Source organism: Genypterus blacodes, unplaced genomic scaffold, assembly GCF_046128005.1.
Source record: "Genypterus blacodes isolate CSIRO-AG114 ecotype Tasmania unplaced genomic scaffold, CSIRO-AGI_Gbla_v1 ptg000061l_1, whole genome shotgun sequence".
Classification (NCBI taxonomy): domain Eukaryota; kingdom Metazoa; phylum Chordata; class Actinopteri; order Ophidiiformes; family Ophidiidae; genus Genypterus; species Genypterus blacodes.
The window spans coordinates 2,559,545-2,574,491 of NW_027466873.1; the positions used below are offsets into that span (position 1 = coordinate 2,559,545).

General features: G+C 42.7%; 2 protein-coding genes across 4 annotated transcripts in view; one reads left to right on the top strand and one right to left on the bottom strand.

The window, feature by feature from the left end:
- On the bottom strand, positions 1-14,785 carry glt1d1 (glycosyltransferase 1 domain containing 1). 2 transcript variants are annotated; one of them, XM_076154057.1, is made up of 13 exons: positions 14,647-14,785; positions 13,229-13,380; positions 13,002-13,107; positions 11,841-11,892; positions 10,992-11,028; positions 10,470-10,526; positions 5,202-5,300; positions 4,493-4,542; positions 3,695-3,733; positions 2,694-2,737; positions 2,123-2,243; positions 1,465-1,563; positions 1-175 (listed from the first exon to the last, which is right to left on the bottom strand). In XM_076154057.1, exons 1-13 carry the CDS (start codon positions 14,712-14,714, stop codon positions 29-31), a joined length of 1,071 nt encoding a protein of 356 aa, XP_076010172.1. In that variant the 5' UTR covers positions 14,715-14,785; the 3' UTR covers positions 1-28. The 2 variants fall into 2 exon arrangements, with proteins under 2 accessions (XP_076010172.1, XP_076010173.1); XM_076154058.1 differs by lacking the exon at positions 3,695-3,733.
- Positions 14,400-14,947, top strand: part of slc15a4 (solute carrier family 15 member 4) — a 24,833-nt gene continuing 24,285 nt past the window's right edge. Inside the window, exon 1 of one of the 2 annotated variants that reach the window (XM_076154056.1) lies at positions 14,400-14,512. The gene's annotated coding sequence lies outside the window, so the exon portion shown is untranslated. Of the gene's footprint in view, positions 14,513-14,780; positions 14,872-14,947 lie in introns of those variants that run through there. The other variant, XM_076154054.1, reaches the window with a different exon arrangement.

Genomic DNA, 14,947 nt, shown 5'->3' on the forward strand with positions numbered 1-14,947 from the left:
TTAAGTTAGTGAGACAAATGATATGTGCTCAGTGTAGAATCTTCACCAGCCTCTGGTAGGTCTCTTTCTCCTGGTTCAGGCTGTGATGTTCTTCTACGTAGAGTTTTCCATTTCTTATCAGATTGTCCTTCAGCTTACGATCTGACAACAGCCTCTCCGATTGGTGCACAAACTCCTGGGGGGAGGGGGAAAGGGAGTTAAATTTACTGCCAAATGCATCTAAAGTTGCCTCGGGATGACTTTTTAAAGACATAAAAGATTCCAAACACTAGTCAGGTGACTTCCAAACATACCTGTCCAAACAACCCAATATATCCTAAGAGCTGCCATCTTTCATTTGCTTCGTGAGAGCAGAAACAAATGAGTGACAGCAAACATAAAACTATACTGCCACACCGCGGGGATTAGAAAAATCAAACAATTAAAGAATGGCTAATAGAGCCGTCGCTGTGCTTTGATTGACTGGTGTTGTGCCTGCACAGCCGTCTCAGTGCTGCCGGCTCGTCTGCTGCACAGGGGGAGCCTCTGACACAGAATGATGCACGGATTCCTTAAATTGTATTCTGCAGCCAGCGACAGCCCGAGCAGGCCACTTCACTCGGGTGAGGTTATTATGTTTAGAGACGTTCTTGGTGGGAAACGGCTCTTCAGCACGGCTACGGTATACACCAGCAATAAATCCACTGCGGTGGGATTAAAGCTCAACTTGCGATCAAGCGTGCTTATAATCACTTCACTCTTTAAGCAAATTATAGAGGCAGACAAGAAATTCACCTTTTCTCACATAACACTTAAAGTGGCTGTTTTTCCTTCATTTCCTACCTCTTGATACATATCCTCCTCATGAAAAATCGAGGGCTCAAGGAAACAGAAACAGCGGCAGTCACAATGGAGAGAGGATTTCAGAAAGAGAAGTGAAGCTGCAAGACCACACCAACAACTCCATCTCGCCGAGGTCGTGGTTCATCTGGCCGAGTCGCTGAAACCATCTGTGTGAGGCTCCTCGTGGCACCGATTCCCACCTATTGGCCAGCTTAACACATGCAACATCGCCCCAGGAGAGGACTTATCTCCTGCCGTCGCAAAAATCATCACACCAGAGCACTGCGCCTTCCATCTACGCCAACGGCCCTGCCTTGACCCACTGTCCAACCGGTTACTCTCCACTTACTTCAATTATTAATTTAAGAACATTAACCCGTTCTCGTGGGAGCTCCTCATTTTGTACTTGGCCTAACTGCTGTTTGTTGCATGCACTGTGATCATTCTACTTCTTTCGGCCGGACCAAATTTAAGCTGCAAAGTTTGGGAAAACGTATTAGCATAACTACTTTCTAGGTCAGTGGAGGTGACATGAGTGGCTGTGGGGGCTTTGTGCACCACTTATGCGTAGTCTATTAACACAGTCGGTGCTAAAGCTTAATAAGGCTTAACACCCACAGCCACTTGTTTGTCATTTTGTACCTGAGGACACGAGTACAGCAGGCCGGTGACATCATGCTGCACCACGGCTGCGTTTCCCGGGATGTTCCTGGCCAGCACAGGCACCCCGAGATCCATGGCCTGTTAGAGCAAAGGGTGTGAAAATGAGAATCACAGAGTTAAAAAGAAAAAGTTTCTGAGTCACGGACCCGAGCGCTCTGATCCTCCTAAACACAACGCACCTGGCCTCAGCACACTTATGGATTTAATACTGTGCATCAGCTAATACGTCTCCAGCAGATTGCTGAGCGAAACATGTACACGTACTAATCAGACTTCTGAGCCTGTCTGTGGATCGTTCTAATCGGCGATGTTTAAAAAGAGATTAAGTGGATTATAGTTTTGCTCGCTCAGGAATGGGAGGATCTGACTCGAGCAATTAATTTGGGTAATTATCCCTGCAGTGATCAGATAACACGGCAGCTGAGTAAGAGACGGTGAGATAAAAGATTTATAGTCGAAATTTTGAAAGAGCTTTTATATTTAAGGTAACATGCTTGGATAAGTCAAGACCCTCACATCCAAATAGTCTCCTGCACTGCACTGATGTGTGTATGATAGAATTGCGTTCAGCTGCAGCAATGTCGAACACAAGTCATGCTATTGTGTCCAACAACCCATGAGCCCTGATGATGCTTACCTCCAAGATTGCTGCTGACATGCCCTCTGAGACGGAGCTGTTGACCAGGGCGAAACAGCTTCTCATGGCAGCGTGAAGCTGCTGTTGGCTCCTCTCCTGGGCCAAGAAGACACCTTCTGTTCTGCAGAGGCAGTGGCAAAGCTCGATTCGGCATGATTCAGAGATCACATAGGCGTGAATGACGCTGAGCAGCAGCGACGGGCTCAGAACGGGGAACACGTGTGTGTGGTGCGTGTGACATGCACAGGCAGCACAGGTACATTCATAACCAGAGGCGGGGCCGGTTCGCGCCGAAAACACAACTTGTTGTGGTTAAGGCCCTCGGAAAGAAACAAACAAACAAACAAATCTGAGAGATTGACAAAGCCTGGAAAGACGGGATCCCGGGACTGTTGCTGAGATAAATCTAAGATGTGTCTGCCAGCTTATTTCCTTTGTGGCTCATGAATAAACAGGAGGATCAGCAGATGAGTCTCACAATTTCTCAACGTGATCTGTTTGTCTGATCACAAGTTTGCTTTGATGGGTTAGGTGACGGATAAGGAAGACAACAAAAACAGAGACGGCTTACCTTTTACAAACAGCCTCAACTTGCATTGTTAGCACTGGATCAATCTGAAACAGACACAGGAAAGCCTTTGACTGCTTCCGGCAACGATACCAGCAATAACAGCCAAGAGAGCATAAACAACACAATTAATCATTTCTATCATTCTCTGGAAAATCCTCTATTTCCAGAGATTGGGGTCACGGAGGGGAGGGTGGCCAATCTGATTAATTGCAATGTGGGATTTGCGTGCATTAGCCTGCACATACAAAAGTCAAAGCGTAGCAATTTAGGTCAAAGGCGAAGCCAAGCAAGCGGGTACAATTTCCTCCTATATGTTATAGCTTGTGGCATTTGTTAATTGAATCTGCTTAAAAGCACGAGTGCATTAAAATCAAAGAATCTAAATTGAGAACGTTTTGTATCCTGGTGTAATCTGGGATTTAGCAGACACTAAACCCAGCGGGGGATAAGTCACAGCCCACGCTAAAGGCTATGCTGACAAACATACAGGGTCTAAGTACAAATTCTGTTAAATCCCACTGTGACTCGACAAAAACGCAGGATGTGACCATTAAGCAGGAAAAGGATCTCGAGAAGCTCTCACATATTTTTCTGTGACGTTGTGTAGAAACGTTTTGAGCAATATATGTCAATTCAAATCCATTGGAATTGCTTCTTCCTTACTTCTTGTTTCCACATTGTAATCATAGAACTGTTTGTCTGTGGACTGTCACATCTAGCCTGATTTATACGTGTACATCATCTTGAGTTTGAGTTCACAGTGACAAAAATCTGATGAATTGTATGCTTATATATCAAGTCACGTTTCATTTCTTGGGAAACATTCAAATGCTCCTCCGTGTTGATTCAGGAGCGTCTCCATGAATCACACATGTCTGCCTAAACAGAAACGTTTCATCAAGTGCGGAGACAAAGCGCAGCAGACCAGAAGCAGCAGTAACAAAGCACACGCCCCTGGCCATCTCCAAAAGCATTTGAGCAAAAACTAAAGCAGAACATACCTTTGGCCTGACAGCACTGTTTGGAAGAAAGAAAAGAAACTAAACTAAAATATTGCACATCAGTGTCACAGCAAGTCAGAGGGAGTAGAATATGAAGAAAAAGAAATCAATGAGGTCAATTGAAAATGAAATGAGACACGCAGACGGCAGTAATAGCAGGATATGAGTTCTCTCTGCAGCTCGATTAAGTAGATGGAAATTCACCCTCACATTACTGTTTCATCAAATAATATCGGTGATAAAAATGAAAAATCTTGCAATTTTATGCTCAGGCAGATCGCCTGATTTGTAGAAAACATTTGATAGTGTGTCTGGCTAAATTCCATTTTTCCAATTTATTGACTAGGTGGACATGAGGACATATGCGTGAGAAAGTGCATGAAGTCTAAGTCTTTGGGCTGGGTCGGAAGAATAATGGTGTGTGTGTGACTTCCCCCTGTCACAGGCTGTAATCTATACCTTGCACGTGTTTCCATGCAGGCCCACCCGGCTGCACCAAAATGTGGCAGCACTCTACAGGTCACTAGTCAGGCAAGGGCTGATTTTCCAAGAGGCAATTCACCACTCTGTCATGCAGCCAGCCGTTTAGACACAAACAAGGAAACAAGGGCACTACTACTGCTGACCCTCCCCCTGCTCGTAGAAGATTGCCATTCAATCCCAACGGTGGCCGCAATTCCAGCTAAACGGCTAATGCCAGTATCTCTGCTACATCCAATTAGGGGCCGCCTGCTTTCCCGGGGTGGGTTAACAGCACGCAAGAAATCATGGAACATGCATCCGTGACTGCATGCTTACCTTTGGTCCAATGATGACCAACACGTTCAAGGGATTGTCACGGTGCCACTCTGAAAGACGTACAAACACACGAACAACAAAAGAGATACACAAAATAAATAATTGGAAATAACAGGAACAGCAGCAGATTCAAAAATAAAATAAAATAAAATAAAATAAAATAAAATGAAATAAAATAAAATAAAATAAAATAAAATAAAATAAAATAAAATAAAATAAAAGTGCCAGAAAAGCACACACAACTGAAACAGGATCTCTGAGCAGGATACAGTAAATCAAGCGCTATTAATTCTAAAATTGCTTAAATCGCCGTTTGAATGTTGTCTGTCGCCCTCTAGTGTTACTACATCAGCATAATGGTATGCATGAGTTACCAGAAGAATCCGCCTGAAATTTTGCATATGGAAATGTTACATCGTATTTGCAAGTGACCTAAGCCAGCTACTATCATGCCAAAATGATGAGGCCGTTGCCATAGCAGACTAAGCTGAACCCTGCGGGCCAGAAACATATATAGAAGGAGTGTAAAATCCGAGGCTTTTCCAGACTTTAGATGGTGAACATGCTTGAAAATCAATGACAATAAACGTGCAGTGCAATCTAGAGCAAAGCTAACTCAGGTTAGCTAAGGTTTTCAGCAATACGGTCAATAACTAGGCTGTGCAAAAAAAAGGTCCATAGATACCGTATAATGAAATTGAAAGCGTACCTGAAAACCTCTCCACCAGATAGAGGGGGTCCTTCACTCTTCTGAGCCCACAGACCAACAGGAAGACGTGCAGCTTCTCCACGTGCTGTCTGCTTACACCTGGAGAGGAGCCAGACAGACAGATAGTGCCACAATATCAAAACACTGCATAATGAACATCCCAAGAACAACGGCAAGATAATGAAAGCAATACATCACCCAAGGTCAAGAGGAATAGAAGGCAGCGATGACTAATGTGCTCACACAATTCTCTGATCAGAATTGTAACGCTCAGCAGGCAAATAGTCTACTGAAAACATTGCAAGGTTGGCGGCAGCATAATCACTATGTAATATGGTCTGACAACTACAAATCATGAGTACCGCAAGGGTAATTGGCAGACTGAGAAAGGCCGGATTAAAGTTGCCTAACCCGCGATGCTGCTGCCAGCGAATATTTTGATTTTGGTTTTACTTGAGGGGCAGAAATATGTCAGATATTTTCCCAGATCATTCAAATTTCATGTTAATTCCTGACATTAGCGGGGAACTGGAAAGCATTCAAGTGACGAGGGCAATGTATCTGACCTCCCACGACTGCCAAGACAGACTGGCATGCTTCTCCCACACACAACCTGGACTTCAAACAGATCATTACTGTTGTACTAGAAGACCAATTAAGCTGGGTTGCTAACTTGGGGGTTGAAAGTACTCGATGCTCTCAGCTGCCCCTTTGACTTTCCCTCTGCAACTAAGCAGAGATTGTAGACAGAAGCACTTTGCCCAAGACTTAACCCAAGTACACCATGTTAGTTTTCGTACTTCAAACAGGGTCGACACAAAGGCAACACTGGAATGTCTGTAGGCTCAGTGTAAGAAACATATTTTGAATCAACACTAGCAGTTCTGAACGAGTTTGAAAGATTTGACCGTTACCTCTCATGTCAGAAAATCTATTTTTCATGTTTAAGTTCATACTTTATTGATCCCGGTGGGGAAATTCATCCCCTGCGTTTGACCCATCCTAACTGTTCGGAGCAGCGGGCTGCCACCCAGCGCCTGGGGACCGACTCCAGCTCTACAGCCGAGCAGTGTTTGGATCAAGGGCAACGACAGGAGCACTGAGAAAACACAGACTCCTGAAGGTCTTCAACTGGCAAAGAATTAAAGGGGAAATGAAGGAAACCGGAGAACCTGGAGAAAACTCAAGGAGACTCAGGGATAATATGCAAACACACAGAAAGAAGCACGTCCAGGAAGCCAGGAACATATTGCTTCAATTTCTAGGTGGACCCAAAAGGATGAATCATAAAATGTTGAAGTGGTAGTGTTGGCAATGATGGCAGTTGAACCTAAATTTAAGTTCAGTATCAGAAAAGCTCAAACTTAAGACTACATTCATAACACACATACACACAAACAAGGCACAGTGACAGTGGAATCCTGTACAGCCAGATAAGTGCACAACAGGAGGTTAAAGCAGCTTCTGAAAGCTGTTGAAGAGGATTTTAAAATGACAGTGAGGAGTCTGTGTATTGACGCTGATCCTGGGAGCAGATTTTTTTCACCAAAGCACTTCATCAGGAGAATGTATTGAATTTCCTTGCATTGATTTGCAGGCTGAGAAACCATGTCGGTGAAGATAAACACCCAGGAACAGGATGTAGGAGAAGAATGGAGGGTGGCTGAGGATCATTCCAGAACACAGATCTGTCACTCTAAGCAAGAAATCCAAACATAAAGAAATAAAAGGATTGGAGCTGCATCCCTATTAATGTATCCTCAGGAGAAAAACAAATTGCGCATCTCTTCTGTTGTGCCAGCAGCAGCAGCATCTCCTCAATCTCTCTGTGTACGCAAAAACACCGCCTCAGATTTTAGAGGGGCATTCTGAACATTCTGAAATCCCTTCATGCCTTTATCAGTGTGTGCTTGTGTGTGTGTGTGTGTGTGCCTGTGTGTGTTCAAGGGTGTGGGAGCCCATAACTCTCTGACTGGCTCACATTAATCTGAGCGGCACAGGGTGACACGGACAGCAGGATCCGGGAGGGAGCGGGCAAAATAATGAAAACACCACAGAGAATAGAGTTTGAGGAAAATCCTGATTACAAACACGGCAAAGGAGCACGACAAATTAAGCCAATTATAGACGTCCACCAAGGCAGCACAAGCCTCTCAATGTATTGTAATCCGAAGCAAGAAGGAAACAGATAAATTGTGTCTGTGACTTCAGGGTGTGTGGAGTATTCCCTCAAAAATAAAGCGTTTTCCTGGATCTGGATCTTTCCCCTTTTCTCTCTTCTCACTGAATGCAGTAAAGGACACCGCTATATCCAAAATTACCAGCCTGTTTTAAACAATGTCAGCATCTAATGATAACACAATGATGTCCATCTCGTGGGAGTTGTTGGAAGTGATAATTGCTTGCACGGTAATATAACGGCCAGGGAATGAGGTCATCTCCAAGCGCCGCATAGCCCCTACAGAACTAACACCAAATGCTGATGATGTCCCCGTGATGCAAGATGATAACGACTGATGGCTACTTTGTCACCCTGATCACCTGTAAATTAACTTATTACAGAGGAAAGGTACAGTCGATTCTGGGAATTGGAAGATTGAATAGTCTTATCGACACTCGACCTTCAGCTTCACCTGGCTTTGACCACAAGCACCCCTTTTTTAATCAAATCCCTGTGATCTTTACTAACGGTCACTTCCTTGGCCTGTCACCTGGCAGCAGCTCACCATGAGTGATTCAGTAACCCTGCTCATCTGTATGTTTGCCATGAGAGCAGCCAGTAGATACGTATGGATGCCTTTTTGGTCCTGAGGAGAGCCCCGGTGTAGGCCTGGAGCTCAATCGGGAAAAGGAGGCTGGAGCTGTTCCGCATGCCATATTTGGGGGCTTCAATCTCAAAGCAGGACAACTTTAGAATGCTGGATTTCGCAAAAAAAAAGAAGCTGTTTGCTATCATTTAAAGGATGATTTAAGCAATTCTGAAGGCAAAACGTGACCAACTTGTTAGATATTGGATAAGTTGCGGTTTCACATTATTTTGCCCAGCTGCTGTCTGACAAAACCTGCTCAACATCCCTACATAATTTGGGACAAACATCAGGCAGTCAGTTTCATAATCAACATCCCAACTCGGATGGTTCCTCACGTTGTAGCTTTTCCTTCACACATCATTTGCTCTCTGATTAGGAATTCACAGCACAACTTCACTGAGAAACTTTAGGGAATTTTCTGCGTAATTTATTCAGTAATCACAGTACTCCTGGAGGACTGAGTACCTGTCATGTTGGTGCGGCGCAACGTCTCAGCGTTAGCAGACCCCCTGCTCGTTTCCCCCCTCATCCCTCAATGATTCAAAGTGATGCTCCTCAGCCCACAGTGCCGTTCTCCTCATTCCCGCTCTTGTGCATTGCCCTACAACGACTAAAAAGGCTCACAGCAGGAGGTGCACACACACAACACATACATTGGTTGACAACCTTCCGGATTCCAGAGGGTGCCTGACAACCAAAGTATAACATAAACATTCAAAGTAAAGTACCTTCAGTCAGGTGGGAGGGCCGCTTTTGTATTCTCCGATGTGCTTCTTGGAGCTGCTGCGCCATTTTGAAATACACTCAAAGGCACCACACTCACATTCAGTAAGACAGGCTATACCGAACTCTGCATTATATACTGCAGATTTCCCTATTTAATAATGTAATAAATCACTTTACACCAGATGGAAAAATGGAGAGGTAAATCAAGAGGTAGCACGCTTTAGGCACAGAGAATTAATCAAGGATGGTGCCCCCTGCTGTGCTGTGATTGGGAAACAGGAGTCACTTCTGCCACGCTATTTTGTGTAAGAGATCAACTAAAGACTAAAGTTATGGAGACAGAATAATAATGACTAAAGCGTTTCATCGAGGTTCAAAGAGAGAGAGGGTGTAAGGGCAAATCTAACACAACTAAGGCAATCAAACGTCGCCGCTTCAAAACGCTCCACTTCAGTTTTTATCACATTTTTACACTTAATACTACAATCCCACGGCGGTAACATCTGTAACGATGATGTATGGGCCTAATTAGCTTTCCGCTCATTTGAAATGTGGCCTCAGCTGTCTCGCCCGAGGCCTCATTTGCTCGTCTTTACATAAAACCGACACGAACATTAATGACGTGCTCACAAAAGTCCACAAAGTGTTTGCTTCAAAATGTTTTTCCTTTTTATTAAACACATCCGACTCTTACCGGAAGATCTGATAACTCAATTATTGCAGATTATCTTCTACACACATACTCACAAACTTAATGGCACCTTAAGATTGCAGTGTTTTCACAAGAAGCGCAATGGTGGCGATGCACATTTCCAAGATAACAAATGGAGAAATGACTGCAGGCAATTAGTATTGCTCACACTGGGTGAGAAGCGCAGTGACGAATGGCCCTGTGCCGAGGAGCCATTAATCACCTGATCCTACGGACACAATCTTGCGATGTCCTTTTTTATTGGGGAGACGCCTTGAGTGCCGGCATATATTTCCTAAGCTCGAAGGTGGAAAACTGGAGTTACCGTAGCTTCCGTCCCAGAGTCCCAAGACGGATTTATCTAACTTAGTAAAGTGTGATGTCGCGCTCCCTGACTGACACCTTCCAAGTTAGAGCTGAAACTATTCCCTGCTGTGTTCCCAAAGGTGCTTCCACTCCACCGTCTATGAGCACAGGAGGGGAGGGAGGTGATCTAAAAATGGCAGAGTGCTTACTTATTTTGTTTGTTTCAAAGAACAATGACTCGGTGATCCATTTTGTTTTGCGTAAATAGCCAATGCCACCAATTATTTCTGGGGTTTGCTTTGGATCATGAGCACCATTGTATTCCGCTTTCTGCTTGGAATTAAACGATTTAAATTCACAAAGGTGATTCTGGTGAACGCATTTTAACCCCCCGCAAATAATGCAGCGCTTCATCCTTTGATGTATCATCCCATCTATGCTTATGACCTATATGAAGAGATAATCTGCGACAAAGCTTTGATTATCAGATAAAAGGATGTTTTCCTCCACACACAAATATTAATTGAAAAACGCTAAAAGGAAAACACTCTGACTTCTCCCTGTAACACTTTATGCTTTATCATTCATTTATTAATGACTGAAATCTAGCAGAGACTAATTGTGATGGCCTAAACATAACCACGTCCATACTGTGAAGGTGCAGAATATGAACGGTTTGAAAGCGGAGTGTGTCCTGTCTGCATGCTTATATAAAGGTTAAAGCAGCAACAATACCTGAACTCCTTAAGAATTCACTCCAGCTGAATTTATGAGTCACTTCAGTCTTGATACCTTTAAAAACAGGAAGCACAGATCACATGCAGCTGAAAACATCATCAATTACATTACAATTACATCATTTACATCATTAAAGCTCAAATATATTGAAGTTTCCAAGCAAACAATTACGATTGCTGTATTAACCTTATTGACAGTATAACATTTAATGTTCTCAGATACTGTGGCTTACTCCTGTTGCAGTCAAGTATAACGGGAAGCGAGGTGAAAAATGGTGAAACATAAGCATGTATTGATCCTGGCTCAGGTGTCACAGGCCTTTGCTTTAATCTGTGAAGAGACACTGGCGCGACACAACACAGGGTTGTTCTGCATGGTCAGTGGCAAGCACAAACAACTCTGCACCATAGAGAGCATGATAATAGGGGGAAAAATGTCAAAGCTGATTAATGCAACGCCACAGCAGAGAGTCAGGAATGCACGGCACCAGCAGAGAATGTCTCATCCTGCAGGGCTTACCTTGTGGCTGGACATAGATTTTACTGCTCTGGGAAACCTTCAGAGAGAAAACATTGGGGAATCTGGTCAGAATACAAACAGGAGTATAATAAATGAATTGACGTGTTTCAGATCTATCGATAACTGCAGGCAGCATTTGTCCGTTACGAGCTGTTTGTCTCTTATTATGCCTCACAGTGGATACAATCAGTTAATGCTTTTGGTATTCCCAACATATCTGGACAAATTCAAGACTTCAATGGAGTTAGACAGGTCGTCCCTAAATGGCAGTGAGAGTTGCTGCTGAGGTGGGGGTGCAAAATAAATTAGGGTGGAGGGGCAGGTGGAGAGGAAATTGACTGGATGTTATCACACCAGATCCATCCCCTATGTGTGTTTTCCGTCACAATAAAAACAGTGGCAAAGCCTCTCAGTGCCCGTCCTCTCTGCCTGCTGTCAGCCTTAAACGGCAGAGATAAAGCGCACCAGTGGCCTCCATCTGCAACCTACGGGCAGAATCTAATCTGAAAATAAAACATTGTAATTTTGTTTTATTGCCAAACTATTATGGCACGGGGCAGGCTATTGTGTGTGTGTAGTTAAAACCGTTTTGTTTTATTCATTAAAGCTGTCAGACAATGTGCTGTTAAACTGAAAACCTTTTTAATGAGCACAAATCCGTATAAGTCTACGTTGAATTCTGACTTTATGGGACTTCTGATGAAACGCTTACAAATATAATGGTGAACAAGAAATTACTCTCAGAAATTCTGACAAAAAATTAGCTAATGTTAAGTGACTTTAACCAGTTGTCATTGCTCCACACCATGTTTACTAGGAGATATACATTTAAAAAAACACAAATCATACCAGAAATATCTCAGCCTCCTCTTTGAGTTTGTCAGTAAATGCAACAGCAAACCTGATAAAGAAACACATAACATCATTAAAGCCCTGTAAGACACATTTGGTAGTGAGTATTAGCCCTCTTGAAACAAAGACAACAAAGAAAAGGACATAAATCGAAGTCACAACAATAAACCTGTGAATCCTCCGCACTGAGACCGAGTAGGTGAGACTGGAAAATCTGCCGAAAGTTTGATGGATTTGAGGGTGAATAGACAAAGAATACAAAGAGGAAAACAAAGGGAATGTAGAGCAAAAAGCAGTGGGGGGATAATTTCTGTGCGTGTGTGTGTGAGTGTGTGTTGTGAAATGGGCCAACAGGCTCTGAGTGGTAACTGAATTTTGTGATCAAAGTCTGCATGAATGCAGGCTCACAGCAGGCGATGTGCGGATTCAGACATGTAAAGTCCTGGACCTGGACTGCCCCAGTTCTCCCTAAACACCATTAACCCTTTAGATATACTAACTAGAGAGACATCCTGCTGTCTTTACAAGCAAGATAAAAACAGAGACAGGAATCATAAAACGCATTGAAGGTTTAGATTCCCACACAAAAGAGTGTGTAAATGTTTCAACATTAAAAGGAGATAACACCCAATCCGCTGAGCTTGGCCTGTATGGGGCAGGTGTGTAACCGCATTTTTAATGTGAATAAGCCAGGATCTGAAAGACTACTCTTCCCTATTTTAACCACAGGAACTGTTTACTGTACATAAAGGTACATATTCAGACAAAACCCCATCTACTGTTAGATTACTGGTGAGATAGTTTATTTATTAGTTTATTATACATTGAAAGTAGAGCCTGACTCATATTACATTTGCATCTATGCAAAGCTTTCTGGCAGATATTTACTTTCTTTTGTATGGGCACCATCAGCTGGTTATACTGGTCTCTCTGGTCTATAATGATCAGGATTTTAACATTTCAAGCTTTAGGGTACTTTCAATTTCTCATAAATGTTAAAGTAAGGATGTGATATTTATCAAACACCATCCCTGCATAAAATGGAATTGAGTTATTCATGCTATATCACCATTTCTTGTCAATGCAAGGATTAAATGGTCAACCTTTAATTACTGCAGCTTTAAAAAAACAAAAAAGAGCAGTTTGCAGCGGCGTCACCTGGCTTTCTGTAGCACCTGCTCCATAACCACACGCTTCTGCTCAACTTTCACATCTTCATTTATGTCAGTTCCACCAAAGATAACGCCGAAGGGTACTTGGACATCTGTGATCAAGGTTAGACATCAAACAAAAAGGCATTTAGGTGGAGTTATACGTCTACTATTGAGTTCAAAAACACAGAGAGTACAGAGATCATTTCACATTCCACAACAAAGGGAGTTCACCTATAAGAAGCCTGCCTGCTTTGAACAGATGAATGGCCAGGGCACCCTCAAACGGTGGATTTTGAAACATTAGGTCTGCCACCTCGGAAGAAGACTGGAACTCTGCTGCATCTCTGAGCTCACATGTGTGACCACCTGATTCAATGTGAGATCTAAAATGAAAAAGGCATTATTTATTATAGCAAAAAACAAACATGTACTCCGCTATAAAAATATATATTCATATCTAATGGTTCCATACATGGCCAAAAGTATGTGGGCGGTAGCTGAGACATCATATCCATGTCATTACTGAACTTCTGATTCCAAACCCATAGGCATAAATAAACTTTCAAACATGGCTGCAAGGACTTGCTTCCTGCATTAGTTAGGTCAGGTACTGATGTTGGACCTGACTCACAGGCAGGGATCCAAGTCCTCCCAAAGGTGCTTGTTAGGATTTAGTTCAAGGCTCTGTGCAGGCCAACCCAGTTCTCCCACACCAAATGGAGCAAAACATTTCTATGCTTGCGGTTTAAAGATGCTTCAATCCTTTTTAACGCCACACGGCAGATTTATTTTCCTTGAAATTAAAGTTTAATGTGTATCCACATTTAATTTCCAAATTATGAGGGCAATTATGTCTGACATCCACTGTTTTAATAGTATTTGCATTTGTCACTTGTGGTCATGTTTGTAAATACAGGGAAGTAAAATAGTGTTGCATTTAGTGTATGAAAATGATCAAATCATGGTGGTAAATGAAAGATTTCTATTGCAACAAATGGTTCCCTAAATATTTGCAAATGAATCAAATCACCTATATTTACTGAAGTCATTAGGTCATCAAGCTAAGAGAATAGGACTATTAGCCAACAAGCAAAAACCCAAACTATCATTAATCCTGGATCACATGGTGATGTTACTAAATAAATATACCACGTATCCACCTAGGACTGGCCAATAGGTGTGTGCCTGTGACTGATAAGGAAACTACAAAACAACAGAATGAATACACTGAATACTCCTTGTAACACTTTATTTATATTTTAGGTGATCAAATATCAACAGCTAAGTTAATTCATGTTCATTTACTAAAATCATGATGTTATACGGTAAACGGTTAAACATTCTACACTCTGTTTCCAAGTAAACTTGATTACATCACCACTTATCCAAGCAGTTACGATCTATCTAATCGATACGTGGATAAAGCGACACACATAGGTGATTATCTGCTGAGGAATAATAGTAAATTGCTGAGTTATACCCCCCACCACACCCCCTTTTCTAAACAGCTGTCAGGTAAGACGCCTCCAGATCCAGAGAGAATAGACTGACAGATACTAGAGCCGTTATATTGACAGCTCAAGTTAAGGATGAAAACGCTAGCTAATAATTAGCTAGAGCTAGCTACGCCTAGTTACAAAGTAAGTTACCTTATTCTCTCGGCTGTGGTACAGTTCCCAGTTTTTGGACTGAGACAGGCAAGAAAGAGTAACCTCATAACTAAGCTACAGGCTGGTTTGTCGAGCTTGGATAGTTAACGTGTAAGCATTTGTGAATACCAGATGGAATAACGTCGCTAGAGTCTCTAAACTCAACAGCGCTTACGTTTCCTGGACTCATGGCTGCAGGGCACGTAAGGCTACAAAAGCTAACAGGTAGCCACAGTAGCAGGTCGATGCTAGTCATGATTGAAATGTTTGTTTACAAGTCCGTCTCCTATATGATCCCCTA

Excerpts from the sequence above, each read along its gene's own strand:
- glt1d1 (XM_076154057.1), bottom strand. The coding sequence starts at position 14,714 with ATGAGGTTACTCTTTCTTGCCTGTCTCAGTCCAAAAACTGGGAACTGT. Across the intron at positions 11,029-11,840 it reads AGGAGGCTGAGATATTTCTG|GTTTCCCAGAGCAGTAAAAT; the intron begins GTATGATTTGTG and ends TTCTCTCTGAAG. Across the intron at positions 1,564-2,122 it reads TGTCAGCAGCAATCTTGGAG|GCCATGGATCTCGGGGTGCC; the intron begins GTAAGCATCATC and ends TTGCTCTAACAG.